General features: G+C 40.7%; 1 protein-coding gene across 1 annotated transcript in view; it reads left to right on the top strand.

Annotated features, from left to right (window-relative positions):
• LOC121954902 (heterogeneous nuclear ribonucleoprotein L-like) overlaps positions 1-19,910 on the top strand; it is a 39,028-nt gene that overhangs the window by 13,703 nt on the left and 5,415 nt on the right. Inside the window, exons 8-9 of the mRNA XM_042502644.1 lie at positions 17,829-17,900; positions 19,637-19,854. Coding sequence (XP_042358578.1) covers positions 17,829-17,900; positions 19,637-19,854 — 290 coding nt within the window. The remainder of the gene's footprint in view (positions 1-17,828; positions 17,901-19,636; positions 19,855-19,910) is intronic.

Raw genomic sequence — 19,910 nt, 5'->3', positions numbered from 1 at the left:
CTCTGGAGGGTTTGTGGTGATCCTTCTTTTTCACACTCTGGGAGCTCCTGTGACACGGAAGGTAGGACTCAGTCTGAATTACCTGTCGTGGCACATTTCCCTCCACCGTGGCCATCCTCGATTCACGTTAAACCAAAACTAGATGAAAAAGGTCAGTCATTTGTGAAACCGTGCCGAGATCTCCAGTCTTTACGGATTGAGAGCGTAGTCATAAACAGTTTGGACCGTAGACCTCCATCACACCAAGACTCCTCCGCCTCCCCGTCTCTCCGTCAGTCTAAACACTCTCACACCAGCCAATAACCGGCCTCTCACAAGCCTGCACCTCCGCCAAATCATTGAGGGAGAGAGAGAGGGAGCAGAGAAAGAGGCATGGACGTCAGGCTGACCCTGCACTGCAGCTTTCTCCCATCTTCACCTTCTGCAACCCAGCAAAAAGAGAGAGAGAGAGAGAGAGGGAGAAAAAGAGACGGATCTCACACCTGCTGACTGCCATGCAGCTGCTGCTTCAACATGCCCAGGAGGCCTGAGCCCCGCCTCTGTCTGCAGGACGCCAGTAGCACTTCCTTCCATCTCTGTGCTCCACACTGTGATCTCCTCCTCTGTCTGAACCAGTAGTCTCACATGGCCTCGGGTCTGGTCCACACAGTGACTCAAGCTGTTCTGAGCCTCTCAGAAGAGCTTAGGTTGTTGATTAGTGCTGATTATACTGATGATGATTCTGGCTGTCCAGCAAACAAAAGAACATTTACTGTGTCCTCTAAACTGCCTTTCATCATTTGTCTTCAAAATGTGATTCAGAGAGCATCTTGGTTCCACACTGTGGAGCAGACATGTTGATGGTCTATGTGAGTCTACAGTATAAAAGTCTGATCTCTGCTCTCTGGCACTTCATCTGGATCAGGGCTGTCACCATATCAAGTTTTCATCAGATGCCTGCTGCACTAAATATCACAATAATGATAACGTCTCCATGATATCAATTACATAACAATATGAAGAGCTACGATAAAAATATTATTTTAAATTGATATTTAACAAATCACTGATGAATTCAAGCAAATATTTGAACAAAGTGTTCAAATGCAGTGTTAAAATACAGTAGATTGAATACAACAGTGACCAGCTGTGTACAAGAACTCATGAGACAGACACCAGGTGGGTTTCCATTAACTCTCAAGTTGCGCAAGTTGAAATGGCTAACATAAAATATGCCTAATGGAAACACGTAAGAAAACACGTTTAGAAAAAAGTCCCATTTAACGCAATAAAGTTTTTCTGCTCTCAGGAGGTGGTATTTCAGATTCAAAAAAGCCATATTTCATAAAACTGCAATGGAAACACTTTTTAGTCTTTTAATAGGTCACATGATACTATGGCTATGTGCTTGTCAGTAGGAACTGGCTCCCTCATGATGCAGCAGGAGCTACAAGAGCTGTTATTGCATCACATAACTCGTCAAAAGTTGAGCAGATCATGTGGAGGTTTTGAATCAACAATTCCTCTGTGAAATCGTGGATTATCCCCTGCCAGAATCCTACATATGTGGCCGCTCCCACGTATAAGGGGCTTGCCTTTCCATTTTCGCTCCATAGCACGCCTACGTGGCCTTGGATTGGAAATAATGATGAGCAGCACGGTGTCTGCAATAGAAATAAAGCTGCTAATGTTTGAACATCCATCACCATGCTTCTTGTAATGTTATCACCAGAGGAGAAAACGCAGAACATCACTCAGTGGACACACAGCCATCTAACAATTGTGTTTTGTTTTTTGTTTTTTTGACGTTTAGAAAATATCCCTTAAGTTTTGCGCAAATTTGTGATGGAAACCCGCCTAGTGTAGAGGCAGTGTTTGTATGTATGATTGTTGTTTGATTTGATTTATGTGTGAATCTTCAAAACACACCAATCAAACCATTCCTTTCCAACATGGACATTTAACATGTAACACTGACTTCAACAATAGAATTTTAAAAGCAAGATGACATCAGTGCAAACCAAAAATGTCACCTGACTCCATTCATAAGGTCTGACTTTAGCTCTTCTGTTTAACAAGTGTCGTGCACACTGGTTGGATGCAGCAATGAGACCAAAACTTCAGCCTGATTTGTGGCTGGACGCTCGACACTTTGGAAGAGTGTGGCTCGACAGAAATTAAGTTGTGTCGCTGTCATGCTACGCACATGGAGAATTTTATTATATCACGGACAATGTCATATTGTGTCATGCAGTGTAATTGGGAGTGTTCCCATCGCTGCCATGGAGATAGCAATTTTAAATCCACATGGACTCCGACCTGCATTCAGTGTCTCTGTCCACAGAGGCCGTCTGTCAGCAGCAGCTCCTGCAGAGCTGAGAGGCAAGCAGCCAGTTATACTGTCCTCACCAGGCTGACTGACTGCACATATTTACTGAACCAAAATAGTTTCCGCTTCACTCTAAGAAATAAACAGTCTTTGTATTTTTTGATACAATGGTTTCATTTCCCAGTCCATCATCGCAGTCTCACAGACAGACCGGGAGCTAAACAATCAATGTAGATACAGTTAATACATTTAAAGAAAGACAGAGGGATACATAAAAATGCAGGGATCTCTCATTACCATGGACACGACTTTTAAGCTTTTGCTCAAGCTTGAATTGAAAATGAGGTGCGACTGTTTAATTTCTGTCAAGCGACTCACATCAAAAGTGTCAAGCATCCAATCATAAATCCGGTTTTATTCTCTTATTGGATTGCAGCTGGATTCTGACCGCAGAGAGCAGCTGTGAGGTTAGATGTGTGATTGGACTATGTATGTGCAGGAATCCATTTTCAAAAAAACTAAAACATCAGTTTAAGCTTGAAAAAGATTTGAAAACAACACCGCTTTACTGTTTGACTTAACAACACATTCTTTCTACTTAAGTGTGATAGAGGTGAAAAGCAGTGTGTGGTGACAGCCCTGATCACAGTTACTGTACATTCAGACACATGCATGGATGTGCCCCTCACATCATGTAGCTCTTAGAGAATGCTGATTGGTATTTTTTTAATATAAAGATCAGAGCTATCAATCAGTGTCTTGTTTAAAACAAGGCCAAACGACACCTATAATGTAATATGACTGATGGCGTTCACTGTTATCTGTGCACAGTTCTCTGTACAGTCAACTCCTATCACTGCTGAGTCTTTGTAGATTTGATGTGTAGCTGAAGATTCCTTCTGAAAAGTCTTAAACTGTGTAGTTAGGGTCAGTTCATTCTCCATGCAATCAATGCAGGATTTTAGATTTTCAGTCAACATAAATGAAAATATCTGTGGTGTGTGAAGCTTAATAGTCAAACTATTCAAAACTAGTAAATAACAAATGTTGTTTTTTCACATTTTTGTTCCACCAGCAGTCAGGCCAAGGATGGTGATGATATTAAGAGTGAGATAACAACACGTTCTCATCCCAACTTGCCACATGGTGCCGCTCTGTCACTGACCTTCTGCATCCACTTATGACATTTTAGGTAAAAAAAACCCAGAAGAAAGTTCTAGCAGCACGCACACCCAAAAGCAGCAAATATTAGGTGCTGGACAGAATGAAAATAGATGCAAAAATACAATTAAAGTCTGCACACTAGATAATTCTCCCATGAACTTTTATTACCTCCAAATATGTGATGTTTCAGGTCCGCGGCGTCACGTTTGGAGGTAATAAAAGTTCATGGGAGCATTATGTGTGTGCAGACTTTATTTGTATTTTTGTAGAAAAAAAAACATCCACACAGGAAGCTCCGGACTCCCGCGTGAAAGTCAGCTGATTGTTGGACCTAGCCACCTCCCCACCCTCCATATACGTGGTTACCGGCATTGTTTTTACCTGACACCGTCTTCATGCACATGCAACTGGTTCCATCCAGCAGTCCACCAGTGCATAATAATAACACCACAGATTCTGTCCAAGCGCTCTCTTAGCTGTCGCCATCTAGTTGCATTCTGTTCGGACGAGGAAGGTGGATTTTGGTGTCACGCTTGTACGCTGAATACACTGACAGAGCGGACGTATTTGGCGAGTTAGGCGTGAGAATGGGCTGGTGATAACTATAACAGCTGCAGCCCAGATCACCACGGTAACTGCTCAGGGTCATGGCCTGCAAAGTGTTCATAATGTATTTGGTGACATTTTTTACCACCTTTTAGCCAGATTTTTCTCAGTCACCAAATTGTGGTGAAATCTGTGGGCACATTTGAAGTTTCAGAAATATAAATATTTTCTGGCATCATCCTCAAAACATACCCACAATGCTTAGCTTTAACGGTACCCTGTGGAGTTTTCTGGTAAACAAATATTCGTTGTGTAATGAGGTTATGTACATTTAGCGTTACAGCCAAAATATACAGAACAAGTACACGGCATGATATGTCTGCTAAAGCTAGTCTATTATAATCAAGAAGCTATACTAAAGCTTCTACTAGTGCCATCAAAAATATCTGTTTATTGATACATATTACCAATACTCTATAATGCTAAGCTTGTCACATGCAACAAAATGTGCATAGTTTATGAATAATTTCAAGTTTGAACCATAAATCATCATCATCGGTGCAATTGTAGCCCTTACAGAAGCGCTAGCTAGCTTTGTTGCTAACCATCTTTTAAAGTTCCCCCTGAACGTCTCAGGAGGGGCTTTCAGAGGAACAGAGCTCCCCTTAGCTCCCCCCTAATTCAAACTATGCATACACAAAGACTGGCACTCCCTGGATACACTCGTCGGCCAGCAGGGTGAGGAACGTTTGCACCTCCTCGAGCAACTACGGTGTGATCTTTCTGGTTGCTATTTTGGGAAAGAAAAAAATTATACAAAACTGCAGTTGCTACAACAGCTTAGCTGTTTGCGCTGGTCATGGTATTCCGTGCGTGCCGTGCATTGATGAAGCAGTGACATTTCTCTCTGACCAATCAGTGGTCTGTAGTGTGTCCATGTCACCTTTTAGTACCTTTTAATACCTATTCGGCTGTTTTTGGAAGCGCAGGTGGTATCAGATACTTTTTCCTAATGGAAAACAAAAAAAAGGCAAGTAAAGTAGAGCCGGTACCATGTAGTGGAAAAGCGCCATAAGCCTCCCCCATCCTACCTCGTGGCAGGTCCTTGCAGGTAAATTTTCTGTGGCCATCAGAGCGTCATTATGCCTTATCTGCTTGTAAAACAAACCACCATGCCAAATCTTTAATCCCTTCGGCAGCCAGACTTCGACATTCCCTCTAGGTGTTGTTCACCTGTACACGGTATGGTGTACATTGCACCAGTATATTGTGCATTATATCAACTACTGGCACTTTCTTCTTATCCTGGTTCTTTGGCTCCTGGTGCACTTGCCAGGTTATTGTGAATGCTGCTATTTGTGTTTTTGTGCATGTATTCATTTTGTAGTCTTAACATGCTGCTCCTAACTAATTGCCCCAAGTGGGATTAATTAAATTGTTTAAATTGAACTGAATTGAAGCTTCAAACACGGTTAAAAAAAATCCCGCTCTGCACTGCCTTCGAGATGCTCGTGCCCCATGACTTACCCTGTCACTCACCAAAACAGATGTGTGTGCTTGAGCTCAAAAAAATGTGTCAAGAGAATGCCCTTCCCTATAAAGCCTTCAAAACCAAATTTATTAAAGTAAATGTTAGCTTTTGTCTTTTCTTTGTCCTTCTGCCTTTGGCATCATATCTTGGCTTCATCACTGGAAAAGTGTGAAACAGCTCCATAGCACTACAAGAGGTCTAAAACTCCACAGGGAACCTTTAAAAATGGCCTACAGTTGGGTGTACAGTGAATATTGGAGCCTGTAGGGATCATTTCTGCAACCTCAGACTGTCTTATCTCAAAAGGATTCCTGAAATGATTGATTGCACGGTGAACTGATCCTAGCTCTGTTTCAGATTAAATATTCATTAAATAAATGCCTTTCTACAGTGTTGCATACTTTAATGGAGGTGCATTGCAAGGACACAGACAGAACATGGTCTCTAAATCACAGTGGGAAACACTGGTCACAGCACTTTATGAGGAAGACTATTCTATTGGATTAAAGTTAATCACAAACCAAATACATGATATCCTGTGTATATTATCTCTTTATGAGACACTTTAGGGGTATTTAATAAAGTCAGGTTTATGCTTCACACAAAATGTGGAGTCTTTCCATGATACCTGTACTGTAGTTTGATGAACCCCCCAAACTCCAGACGGCGTCAGACTCTCATTTGCTTTAAAGGGGAACGCTACCAGTTGTACACATGAGCATGTGTACAAGTTGTACTGCATATGTAAAAAAATGTGGTATAAAGCCTTCAGTGTCAACAAAGGGAGCTGTGTGTGAGGTCTGATCAATGTCCTCAAGTGATGTCACTCAAGTCAATGTCGGTTTGGTCTGAGAGGCCATTTACGACAACGGTTGTTGGATGAAATGTTAAACTTTTGTTTCGGTTTGGTTTTTTGTTCGCATGAAGACGGCTTTTTTTGTGGGCTCTTATTGCCTTTAATTGACAGGTCAGTGTGAGTGTGAAAGGGGGAGAGAGAGGGGGAGACATGCAGCAAACGGCCGAGGCTGGATTCGAAGCCGCGGCCGCTGCAGCAAGGACATAGCTTCTGTGCATGGGGCGCCACTCTATCCACTGAGCCATCAGGAGCCCCAACAACGGCATTTTGGGGGCCTGAAAAAAGCAAACTTTTTCAACCAGGTTCTAGAGTATAATTTATTAAAAGCGCCACCCTTTCTATCACCATGTAAACTGGCAATGCGCGGATCCTTTGAAAATGGCGATGTCAAATTACATTTCAGACAAAGAGCCATGCACAAGTAGGAGGACAACAGTAACAAGAATGGTGGCTTACCGAGCTGTGTTTGTGCTGCTGACTCTGCTGAGGTTAAATAAATGCCACTGTGGGTTCTCTTGCTTATGTTCCCCAATGTCTTCTTGTTTGTTTATACTCACCACTCTGTAGAAGAACGCCTTTATGTGCAGGCATGTGGTGTTCTTTGGTGTGTCGTTAAAAAGTTACACTGCCAGCTACTGACCTGGCATGCAAACTACAGCGTATTTGGTTGTTTTTGCAGATCTGTGTACATGAGGATCATTCCTACAATGTTATAATATAAATGCAGATTTATTTGTTCTTTTGAATGCAAAAGTAAGACTTCTCCGTTTTTAGTAGAGCTGTTCTCATCCAAATGTGACCTGAGACAAGTGAAAATTAAAAAGTAAAAAACTGTGGAGGTGTGGAGTCATAAAGAAGTGATCTTACCAGAGCTCAGTAGCACGCTGCTCATCTCTGCTGCAGACTAGAGGCTCCAAGATACATTAGCTGCTACAGCAAAACACACTGCATTCTCTGACAAACTGTCTGAAGTGCACTCTTATTGGAGCTGTGTCTGATTCAGTATCATTTCAGCTGAATCATATTTGGCTGTTCAGTATGAATATTCAAATATTTTTACCCTTTTTTTGAACAGGGACATTGAGGGTAATGGTGACATTCACGAAAGCCCTCAAGTTAGCCCTCCAAGCTAATGCATGCTTACTGTGTTAACAATGATTGGATTTTTTTTGCTGAAATTAGATCAAATAAAAGCCAGAGACTGTATGGCATTCAGTTGGTGTGAGAGGTAAATTCACCACTTCTCAGCAGGAGGCTGAAGATTATGCTATCTTGGAGTGTGATCAGGTAAAGCCTCTCTTCCTTTTGACAGCTGTCTCAATCAGACCCCTGGCTCTGGGTCTGAAGCTGTCAGTACTGGAGAGCAGCGTGAAAGGGAGGAGCTCTCACTCTGCAGCTACATATGGGGTACAAAAAATACTGTAAGGCGTTAAAAAACACTTACCCAGGATTTTCACCTCTTGCATGTGCGGCTCAGCTGTGGTTTTGCTCCGTGTTCCATCATCCATCATCTCTCACCGGTTGGGGTTTGAGTCCAGCATGGTGCAGCACTGCTGGATCAGCTGGAGTGGCGAGACCGAAGAGTTCTGCGGTAATAACAGAATTTCGCGCATTATTTCAGTACAGAAGCTAATAAGTAATAACTCACCATCCATTGCCATAACTCCCGATATAATGTTCCACGCCATTTCCCTTCTATGGCTGTCCTTAAAGAAGGATGTGTGGTGTCGTACATAATTTTGTGGTTTTTCACCTCCATAATTAGCTTCTCTTCGTCCATGTTGTCAGTAGTGACCTCCTGCCCTCTGACCTGTTGACTCCAGGTCTGGATCCAGTCATTGTGACATTTGTTGATGTAGTTGTAGTTGATGTGAAATACGATCAGATGTCAACACAGAGTGTTTTATTCTGAAAATTAACCAGATATTTTAATGTTGTGTTGCTGTCTGACTTACTGTCTGCTCTGTGCTTAATTCGGTTGAATTGATGCAAAGTGCTTCGGCGTTCGGCAAAAATATTAGCCTTGTGTGTCTGATCAGCAAGGGTCCAGACTGCCGGAGCTGGAATAGCGTCCATTCGCAGCGCAGCTGAGTCAGTGGAGTTTAACACATAGACTAGAGAGTAATCTATTTGCTCTGTCTGTCGTGGCAGATTAGAGCCTGACTGAACACGGATCTGGTGGAAAGTAACCCTTATATGTATTCAAGAAGTTATGAAAGAAATAACAGGCTGATATTTTTCATTTTTAGTCTCTTCTCTCTTCTAGTTACACCAAGGCAAGATGCCTGCAAAGCAACTGGCCGCTGTTTAAAACCAACAAACAGTAGAAACAGTTGAGTTTAAGCGAGTCATTGCTGTGTAGGCGGAGTGGGGATTGTGCCCCCAAGACTGAGTATTTTGAGCCAAAACTTGATCTTTTCCCAACCATAAAGCTGTAATAGCTGCCACATGATAGCATGCAAGTGTAAGATGTCCATTGTTTGCAGAAACAAACAATAGCAACATTTATTTATGTTGATTACGCTAAATATTGAATATGTTTGTGAAAAGCAATCATCTTGAGGTCAGTGAAAGCATACACCAACATGATAGGTGCTGATTGGTTACTCAGATTGTGTGCTGTACACACAGTTTCTTTTGGGATGTGTGAAGTTTCTTCCTACACTTTAAAATAGTTGATTTCACTTTAAAAAATCTAGGAAACCGATTGCCTTGAAAAATGTAAGCAAATATAACTGCTAGTATTATAAATTTAGTTATTTTTACTTAATTTTGTGAAGTTTTTTTTAAGTAAAAAATGATTTGTTTGATTAAATCGATCTCTCTAAATTTAGCAACTTCAGTAAACCAAGTTTACTGTGCTATTTATCTGTATTCTGTAGGTTGAAAACTAGCCAATCATATTTGCATTTTCTTATACGTTAACACAATAGAACTCACAGATCTTCTACCTTCATCATTGGAAAAATCCACTTAGTCATGAAGTTAAGTCAGACTGATATGATCTACTGAAGTTACTCACACTTAGAAAGAACAAGGTCATTTCACTTTTTATTTTTAAGTTGCAACAACTTTACAAAATTAAGTAAATGCAGCTTAGTTTTGTCTAAACTTAACATATAGATACAAAGTAATCATAAATGAAGATTAAAAGTAGTTTACTTTTTCAATGTAATCGCTCTCCAAGACTATTTTAAGGAAGATCGATTTGTGAAATTGTATACAGTGCAGATAATATTGTTCTGCAGTACATTTTTGTAGAATTTGATATTTTGATATTTGCAAGATTTTATAAGAACACTACATGTTATACTTAGAATTTGAACAGCTTATATCATATCTGACAGATGATGGGGAGACTTTTTGGACTTATATAAGAGGTGGACACAACTACATAATGTCATGCAAACCCTGCAAAACATCCTGTCATTGTATAATACGTTTTATGAGGCTTATAATATGTCATGCTTTTATGCTGTTCTCTAAGATGCAGGTGCTACCTCCCAGTGTCGTGGATAGAATAACAGCTCTCCTGTTTTTATCACCACCTCTTCGGCTTCAGCTTTCATCCCAACATGTCACTCTTCTCCTCCTTGTCTTCCTCTTCTCCTTTCAGCTCATCCCCCTTTCGTCCACCTCCGCCTCTCTGTTTACCTTCTCCTGCTGCTGCCTCTCTGCTCTCACCCTCTTCATCTGTTCTCACTCCCTGCCTCCGCTCTTCCTCCTGTCATTCCTGTCATTTGCTTCTTGTCCTTGTTCCTCCCACATACCTCTCCCTCCATTTACACCTTTGAAAACTCAATTGCATAATGCTTTACAGCAAGAAAACCCAAACTAAATCAATTCCAAAACATACTAGATATAAAAGACAAACTTATTTAAATAATTATACTTAATACCATCAGTAGTAAGTAGTTAAAAAAAAACTTTAAAAAAAGAGGACACCAGAGAGGGCTTCTTTAAGAGATGATGAGAGGTGGCGTGTTTAACATGGAGACAGAGCAGTTAATAATGGTTCAAACATCCAGACCAACTGTCTGAAATCTTGCTTGGCAGGGATGATTCTGAAAGTGCAGAGCGAGGTTGCAGGGTTCATAGAAAGATTTCACTGATGTGGGTTAATGTTGAATGTGGGCAGAGGTCAACATCAAGCTGTCTTTGATGTTAGAAGTAATGAAGAATTCTGAAGGATCCGGCTGGCTGGCCGAGAGGGGAACTAATCCCAGAATAAAGAGATATGAACAGGAAGCTGCGGTTATGACCCAGTTTAGTGATCAGGAAAAAAACGAGAGTTCTTTGCTGATTTGATTGCACCGTAAGGAGACATCAGACATCTTTAAGTGTCTCCCACATTATTAAGTTGCTAGCCAGTGCCAGCATTTTTTGTCATATTCACTTATCATTCAAGACCTCCAGAATATTTTCTGTTTTGAATATATGAACAATAAATACATCAAGATAAGGAAAATATCTTCTGCTTTTTTATTCTGGCTTCATCCTTTCCTTTTCCATCAACACTTAAAGAAAGACATTTTTTTGTACAAAAAGCTGAGAAAAAATGTATTTTTGTAAAAGAATGTCATTTTCAAAAACAAAATTGATTTTATGCTTACATTTTTTTTGTTGGTTTTTTTTCCCTCTTATTTTCTTATGTCACCTTGAATTGTGACCTTTTTTCCAGATCAACTGAATCAGTATCTAAATGTGCCTCTTGTTGCTTTAAAAAAAAATGTTGCTGAGAGGGTCTGAAAAGCCACTAAAGTCAGCACGATGGTAGTACTCTTTTCCCGTCACCCTGGGATCCTAGATCTTGTTCCTTTGTTTTTGGACATGGAAATGTTGTTCTATTGCACAGCATCTGTGTCCCCTACACTATAACAGTGAAAACACAGATTGATGGAAGATCTCTTCAGGAAATGGAAATGGAAATGGGTGTGTATCCTTCCAGTAGTGACCAGTCAGTGGACAGAACTAAAGCTGTCAGTAACCACAGCCAGCACTTGTTAGTTCTATTTGTGGGTGATTGGCTAACAAAGAAATAGCTACAATCAATGATGACGTTGACTGTCTGGCAGACATGGTCATTGAGTTCATCATCAGACACCACCCTGTTAAAGCTGGTATAAACTGTGTGATTTTGGGCTGTCTCAGACGAAAGATGACCATCATTAAAGAAACGTGGTGATATGTTTGGTCAACTGTTGTCACTTTCATGTCATCAAAGACAGATGGAGAAAAAATTCTGACAGTGTCAGAAATTTTGGATGACCATTTCACTGTGTGACTGCTGTTACGACCCACGTCTACTAGCCAACCAATAGAAAAGCAGCGTGAAATGCTGCACAGTGCGGCGCTGCTAAATGCTAGTAGATGCTAATACTTCGAGCTCTCGTTGTAAAACTGCCATGCCAAGTTGGCCTCTTTTCTCGTGCCACGACCGTGTACACATTCCCCTACTCGTCTTCTTCAGACTTTTTTTGACACACATAAATGCCGCTAAAGCGATGGCTCGGTTCATGTTTGTTTACATTTTTCTCTACCACTACAGCAGCATAGATTGATAACAACGCTGATGACATTTTGTTCCTGTGCATTGACATGGATGGACGTAGGACATAGCCTGCTATTCAGTGGGTGATGTCATCATCTGCATACATCAAACTTGATGTCGTACCCAAGTTTATGAGATCCATGTCGCAGTGTAGCTGCAATTAACCTATAAGATTGCAAAAATCAGCTAATTTCAGCTAATAATATTCTTGATTATTTGAAGTATCATCCTTGAAAACATTTTTGGAGGTTCATTATCAGACCATATGAGGAATTTCATATTCCAGTGAGATGATCAGAGAAATATCATGAAGAAGTCTGTCAAGTTTTACTTTCACAATGACATAGATGCTTTAATAAAACCACAGACTGAATGTGCAGCACACAGCAAAGGTTGTAAAAATGTTAATATTGAGCTTGTCTTGATAAAGTAAAATATGCTCTGTCATAATTTCAGCACTACAGCTACACTCCAAATGAATTGACTTTAGAAATGCAGAATCAGTGTGGGACAGCTCCCCGGTGTGAAGCTGAGAAGTCAGTTACCAGTAGATCCTTGCAGTGTCAGAAGATTTAAATAATTATTGATTGATACCCATGCTGTGTTAGCTGTAATTTAGAGCGTGCAGATACATTGCAAATCCTGCTGACAACAGGTACATGTATTAATCAACAGAAAATAAAGGACTGTCTGCACACACTTCATAATTGTGTCAGAGTGAAAGAGGCTGAAAGACTCACTTGTTTGAAAAATGTATTTTCAGTGTCAGGATGTTTGTGGGATATGTTGCTTATGAAAAATTGGTCCAATATTTACTATACTGGCTACATGGCAAAAAAATACTTCATAATCTGTGCTCAAATTTGCTTCTCCCATTGGAGTGAACAGACTCAGGACAGCCAGAAGATTTTGAATTCTATAATGTTATTCAGAACCAGTTCAAATAGTTACCTGTAGATGCAGTACTACACTGTAGCCTCTTTCCCACGACACAAAAAGCCCACTAACATCTGGCTTTTTTGTATGCATTGAGAAAGTTTACAATCAACACACACACACAGGTCAAATAACTCTGCTGTAGTCACTGGTATTTATTGTCTCTGGCTCAGATCTGCACTGAAGGAAACACAACACCCAGGTGAACATGCTGATTTTAGTTCTTTTACCAATGAGATTCAATGACATGCCATAGCTAAATACTATTCATCTCTGAGAGACTGAATAAGTAAGAGAACAATAAAGAGAAGTAATCAGCTTAAAGTTTTCCACCACCTTGTGATGGATGTTTAAAACATTAGCAGCTTTATTTCTGTTGCAGCCACCGCATTAGCCGTCATTATTTCCAATCCAAGGCCACGTAGGCATTTTATGTAAAAGACAAGCCCTTCATACGTGGGAGTGGCCACGTATGAGGGATTTCTAGGAGGTGATAGTCCACGATTTTACAGAAGAATTGTGGATTCAAAACTTCCAGATGATCACCTAAGGTTTTGAAGAGTTATGTGATGCAATAACACCTGTTGTAGCTGCTGCTGCATCATGAGGGAGTCAGTTCCTACTGACAAGCACATAGCCATATCATCATGTGACCTAGAAAAGCCAAATTGCAATTTTACAAAATATGGCTTTTTTTCGAATCGCCTGAAATACCACCTCATGCGAGCGTAAAAACTTTTTTGCAATAAATGGGAGTTTTTCTGAAATTGTCATGTTTCCATTAGGTGTATTTTATAATCGCCATTTCAATTTTGCACTTTCAATTTGTGCAGTCTGAGGTTAATGAAAACTAAACTACTAGCTCAGCTCAGCTGACTCAGTGAATGTATCAGAGACACCTGCACACTGACTGCGTGTGCTGCTAAGCTGTGGTGTGAAGGTCAGTGTGGACGGCCATCCTGCTGTCTGGATTATCTCCTGGCCTTCTCACTTTTCACTACTGTAGCATCTGTGTGTGTGCGCGTGTGCGCTTGCATGCGTGCGGACAAAGCGCAGCAATGCATCAGCACGTAACTGCTGAGCTGTTGTGTTTGGGGGAGGGAGGGGTACTTCTTCTCTTCCTGTCAACTGAAAAAAAAGTCAGTGTCCTTTCAGTGTGCCTCCAGTGTACAGTAGTGTACAGCCTGTGTGTGGTAAATATTCTGCAGGATGTATCAGTGATGAAATGTGTTTGACCACCAGAGTGATGATGGTGATGTATTGATTGTTATGATGATAATGTAACGCAGGTTGATGTTCTTTCGTGCTGTGGGAGAAAAAAGAGAAAGCTTGATGCCTCACAGGTACCGTCTCTTTCCTATTACTGTTCACATGAGCTCCTGTGTATCACTGTACCTGCCTCTTACTGAATAAAGCCGCCTTCAAGCTGTTTAGTTCTGATTTACTCACTTCCATCTTCACCATCAAGTGTTTTCAAACTGTTTTTTTACCGTGTGTAGAATCATCACTCATGACTGTGGTTTATAGAAAGGAATGGAATTTGAAATCAGCTCACTCACATAGTTTCAACACACAAAAATGACTAAACAAGCTGCGTGCTTTGGAGAAGGACTTTGGAGCATTTGGTCAGTAGCAGCACTCTCACTTCTCTTTTGCCAATTTTCAGTTGTGTTTGTAATTCTTATCTCTAAAAAACGACAGCTGACAACACTGGGGCAGAAATGACATTCTTTTAAAGTCCGTCTTTTTCTTGAACTCATACACATTATATGAGTTATTTAATAAGACAATCTCAGGGCATGTTTTCAGGGGGTCAGCTTCATTGTCTGTGTTTTTTTTTTTTAAATTTCAGAATATTCTAAAGTGTGTCAAACAAAATGCAAAACTGAATGCCTCCTGTTGGCTTCACGAGTAGCTAAAAAATGTCTTTTTGCTTCACCACATAGAGCGCAGGCTGTGATCAGCTCAAATCACAGCTGCTTTCATGGACTCTATTGTGACAAGTTTTCACATCATGAGAGGAAAAAAACATCTCAAAGCACTCCTGCAGCATTATCATGTGTTTGGGGGATGCTGGATGAGAGAAATTTGTGCCAAAAAAGGAAGTTAGTTATTATTTCTCATATCTCAGCTGTTAGCTAAGAGAGAACATACACTGGATAAAATAATGCATGTAGCTACTGTAACATCACTCATTGGTTTATGGACTGTTGTTTTAAAGCCTTCAAATTCTGCATTTCAGCCATCTCCATCTCCTTTTTTTGGAGCCAGATGTGACCATATTTGGACTGTAGCAACACCTCACAGAAAAGCCTGTCACTCAAACGCCCTTAAACACCTGGATCGACATCAGTTTTCTTGTGCTGCATTAAGTCACCTTTCACAAGCATTTAAACCTCTGAAACCTGAGATAATAGGTTTGATTTCTTTAAAAAACACAGGAAAAAACATGATGAGTAACTTGGCAAGAAAGGTCCTGCAAATGCCCTGCAAAAAATAGTAACAGGTGACAAAGAAATGATCTTCAAACGAGCAGGAATTATTAGATATTATCAAAAAACAAGGGGAAAATTATCCAGAAAACTATATTTAGAATTCTCCTAATTATATATTTTTAAAAAAAGATTTCTTGACGTCATTTTCTTCTCTTGATTTGTTTGTTTTTATTATTTTCAGGTTATTTTCTTGTTTGTTTGGGGTTTTTTAAAATTATTTTCAAGTCATTTTCTTGTAACTATTTAGGAATTTCATGCAAATTTTTGGGCCATTTTTAGTTAACTTGCTCGTCTCCCTTTTCCCATGTTTTCCAAAAAAATCAAGCCAATTTGCTCTGGGTCCAACGGGTTAAGTATGTGTAACACACATTTTATTAATGCTTATTGTTATGCAGAATTAACTGCAGGCTGCTTTGATTGTCAGGCTGTCGCTTCAGTCTGTGGTCAGATCCTCTCCTCGCTCCTCCACAGCTCCACCCCTCTGTCTAAATACAGTCACTTCTGGCTGCAAAAAAACCACGTTTGTGACAGCCGAAATGCCGAATTCAAGCCAATGGGTGATGTCATGTTAGGTACATCCATTATTTTTACCCTCTAAGGTGGCAGTCTTATGGCTGTCTATTAAACGAAACATTGGAGTATATTTTTTACAACCTAGGTCTTATGCTTGTTGTTTTCTGTGTCATTTCATTGAATAGAGTGTATTATAATAATAAAGCTAATTGCTGAGATCTGGGACACACTAATATTGCTAAAGATACGTCCTATGGGTAAAGGAACACAAGCAGTCAGACGATCAGACAGCCAGGTTAGTCCGACTTATTTCGAAGAAAAAACAAAGGCTAACAGTGAGATCACTACCCAAACTGTCTGTCATAATGAAGCAGCCCACAGAGCTCACTTTAGCACTGCCCTTTTTACACAAAGATCACTGCCTTTGCATCTTTACACTAACCCAAACAGCAGCAACGTAATGTCACTCCAGTGTGTGGTTTAAGACAGCATGCTGGCATTGCAGAAACAAAACAGGTGTGGAGTGACACCTAACACAACAGCGTCAGCCTCTAGTGTGACACAAAACATATGCATCAGCAGAGCTTTCTAAACACAGTAACCGTGGCATAAAATTAGGGCTGTGCGATATTACGAAATATATCATCTGATGATTAAAACAAAAAGGTCTATCATTTCATGTTATGCCATGTTGTTTATTTTGTTTACGACATCTGACCACTCTTTGTGGCCGAGGAGGCGTCTACACAATACATGGCACAAAAGCAAAGAAACATGGAGGAGCTAGAAAGCAATACTGAACGCTGGGATTTAGCTCATTTTAGCCATCAGTGTTAGACGCTCTTCAGCATTTCATTTGACCTTCTCTCTCCTAAAGCTCTCCGCCTCTCACAGACACACACACACACACACAGCAGGGCTTTTGCAGAGCTCTATAACTCTGCAAACTATAACTTGCAAATACTATGAATCTCTGAACTGAAGAGCTGTTAGTGTGTTTCCAGCTCGCAGGGAATGAATCCTCATACTGCGTTTACAGTTTAACTTTCTGCTAATGCTAACATCCAACAGCAAAAACATCAACAGTTCCAGCCCAAGACAAGCCAGGTCCTTCAAAATAAAAGCACCATGGGTTCCGCTTTGATTATTTATTTAACAATACTTTTTTTTATTTGTAACTGTGGTTCATTTAATACATTTCTATTTTAGTAGTTTACAGAAATTCTGAGGAGATTTCAAAATATGGAGATGTATATTGTGTAAAGCTATTTTAAAGCCATATCGCCCAGCCCTAGCATAACATGTTAATAAAAATGATTTACCCTCTCTGTTATATAGTGGCTGATCTCATTCTCTGCTCAATTTTCTGACATTTATGGCTGCTACTCTACTTTGATTTAGCCACTACCTGCTGCTAGCTGCTTTTTAAATCTCACCACAGTAGGTTGCACGCATATACATGCATACACTCCGTCAAAACGTCACACCAGTGCTGCCCATGATCCCGTCCTGCCAGCTGTCCTGTTGATTTATACACTCTTTTTGCGCTGTTACTACCTCCCGTGGCAGCTTAAACTTGAAACAACTTTGTCCCCCCATTCCAGGATCATATGTTATGTACACAACAGGCTGCATGAAGGCGTGATATTCCCTCTTTGAACAGGCAGTGTAAAAGGGGCTAGTGTCACACAGTAGAGTGATGTTCTGTTTGGGATTAAATGCCTTTTCCAATGATACTGTGGAGTTCTCTGAAGTAGTAAAAGCAAAGTCTGCATCTGTGAAAGAAGCCCATTGTTCAGAAATAAATTACTGTGAGTGCTGCACTCAATCTAATAATGTTTGTGTGTGTGTGCGTGTATGTCTGTGTGTGCGTGTGTGTGTGTGTGTGTGTGTATGTGTGTGTGTGTGTGTGTGTGTGTGTTTTCCAGACCGTGGAAAGGGAAGGCAGAGACAGGCCATTTTAGGCGAACATCCGTCGTCCTACAGTGATAACGGCTATGGTAAGACACACACACACACACACGCACACACACACAGAGCAGTAACTGAATCTGCTGCTACTTCATCTACACTGCCCATACCTCTGAGGTGAAAGCTGACACTCTCCGACACACACATTCACTCAGCACAGGTGTACAGAGACTGCTAGTCATGTGTAATGGTCAGAGGTGCAGCAGTAGGTATACCTTCACCTGCCTGTGGAAACTGAGCCCTGCCAATTACAATCTTAAACTTAAGCTGTGTCACAACACACACACACACACATATATTCTGGCACACACCGGAGTCATTAAAATGCAGCATGCATGTGCATTTGTTTGTGTACATTTACACGTGTGTGCATGTGTGTGTGACAATTTCGTGATACAAAGTTAAAAGGCTGCGATTACTGATTGTATATTAAAGCCTCATTCCAACTGCACAAAAAAAGATGCTAACACCTGTTAACACCTGGCTTTTTAATGCAATAGAAAAGTGAACAATGGGTATTCACACCTGGGTCAAATGACTGCAGCAGGTATTTATCGGCTCCGGCTCTGATCAGCATTGATGAAAACACAACACACAGGTGAACACGGTAATTTCAGCTCCTTAAACAGCGAGATGCAATGACACTAAATACCGTTGATCTCTACCTAAGCAGCACTAAAACATTGATCCAAATGAGTCTGCAGCGAGTTTAATAGAGAGGCTCAATAAGTAGAGATATATAAAAAGAAGAAACCACTGAAAAGTTTTCACAGACCTCTATCCATGCTGCTTTCTACTGTTTACCTGTTTGCTGGCCTGTCTGTGATATTAAACATGACACACTCATCTGCTGCAGAGCTGTGTACAAACCTTTGCTCTACTGGCAATGGGAAAGCTTAAATATATATGTGTATATATATATATATATATATATATATATATATATATATATATATATATATATATATGTTTGGTGGGAAACAAAGTAGACCACCAGCAAAACAATGCAGTCAACAGCCCAATTCCAACTGGTTTCTGTGTTTAAAAACCCTGCATGCTTGCACTAATTTTGGTGGAAAAGGGGTTTATGTGTCTAGTTTGTTTCCCTAGTCGAGGGAATGGATGTCATAGTTTTCTGGCCGGTTCGTGATGTTGAACATGACACACTATCAAAACAACCCACACACACACACATGTACACACACACACACACACAGAAAGGTATACTGTAAGGTGTATACACAGCTCTGCAGCAGACGAGCTGTATAGCCACTTGCTAGCAAGAGCCTTTTTTTAAGACGCATAAAAACTTCAAAGGAGTAACCATCAATGTTCACTCAGCCCTCCAAAGGTCAATCTCATCAAGTTCACTTCAGTTTTCAAACAATTGGAACAGCGCTGATGATGGCAGCGTAAATTCCCCCGAAAGCAAGTGCCGAGGGGAAAGTCAACAAGAACATTTTGAATAACTATTAGGACACCGCGCTAATCTGATTTGTTAGACTCCTTCAGGCAGATAGAGAAAAGAAAGTTTAGAATTATCATCCTAGCTCTTTCTTGGACCTCATCACTGTTAAAGCTGCTCAAATGTGCAGTTTTAATTCAGACAATATAGAAAATAAGATTGACAGTGTTTCTAACTTAGTCGAGGTCACAAAGGAGATTTCTTGTATTTCTTTTACACCCACGTCTACAATAACAACATGCAAAGGCAGTACTGTTCTGATGACATTCACTTGGGCTCCTCCTGTCTGCGTCTCCTCAGGTCCCCCCTGCCCTCTGCTGCCTCTGCCTGGCAACAGCAGGTACAAGCTCACCTCAGTGGATGTTCCCGACATGGTGTCCTACCCTCTGCCCCAGTCATCCTCCTCATACTCGGGGCATGCCCCCAGCTCTGTTGCCATGGTGAGCGGCCTCCATTCATCCAAGATGAACTGCACCCGCATCTTCAACCTTTTCTGCCTCTATGGCAACATTGAGAAGGTAGGTCTATTTCTGTTCTCACAGGTATTACATGCAGGGTTTTCATCAAAGAAAAC

The sequence above is a fragment of the Plectropomus leopardus genome, chromosome 15 (genome assembly GCF_008729295.1).
Source record: "Plectropomus leopardus isolate mb chromosome 15, YSFRI_Pleo_2.0, whole genome shotgun sequence".
In the NCBI taxonomy this organism is placed as follows: Eukaryota; Metazoa; Chordata; class Actinopteri; order Perciformes; family Serranidae; genus Plectropomus; species Plectropomus leopardus.
Note: the sequence above shows the minus strand (reverse complement) of the source record. Positions and strands in the feature narration are given on the sequence as shown.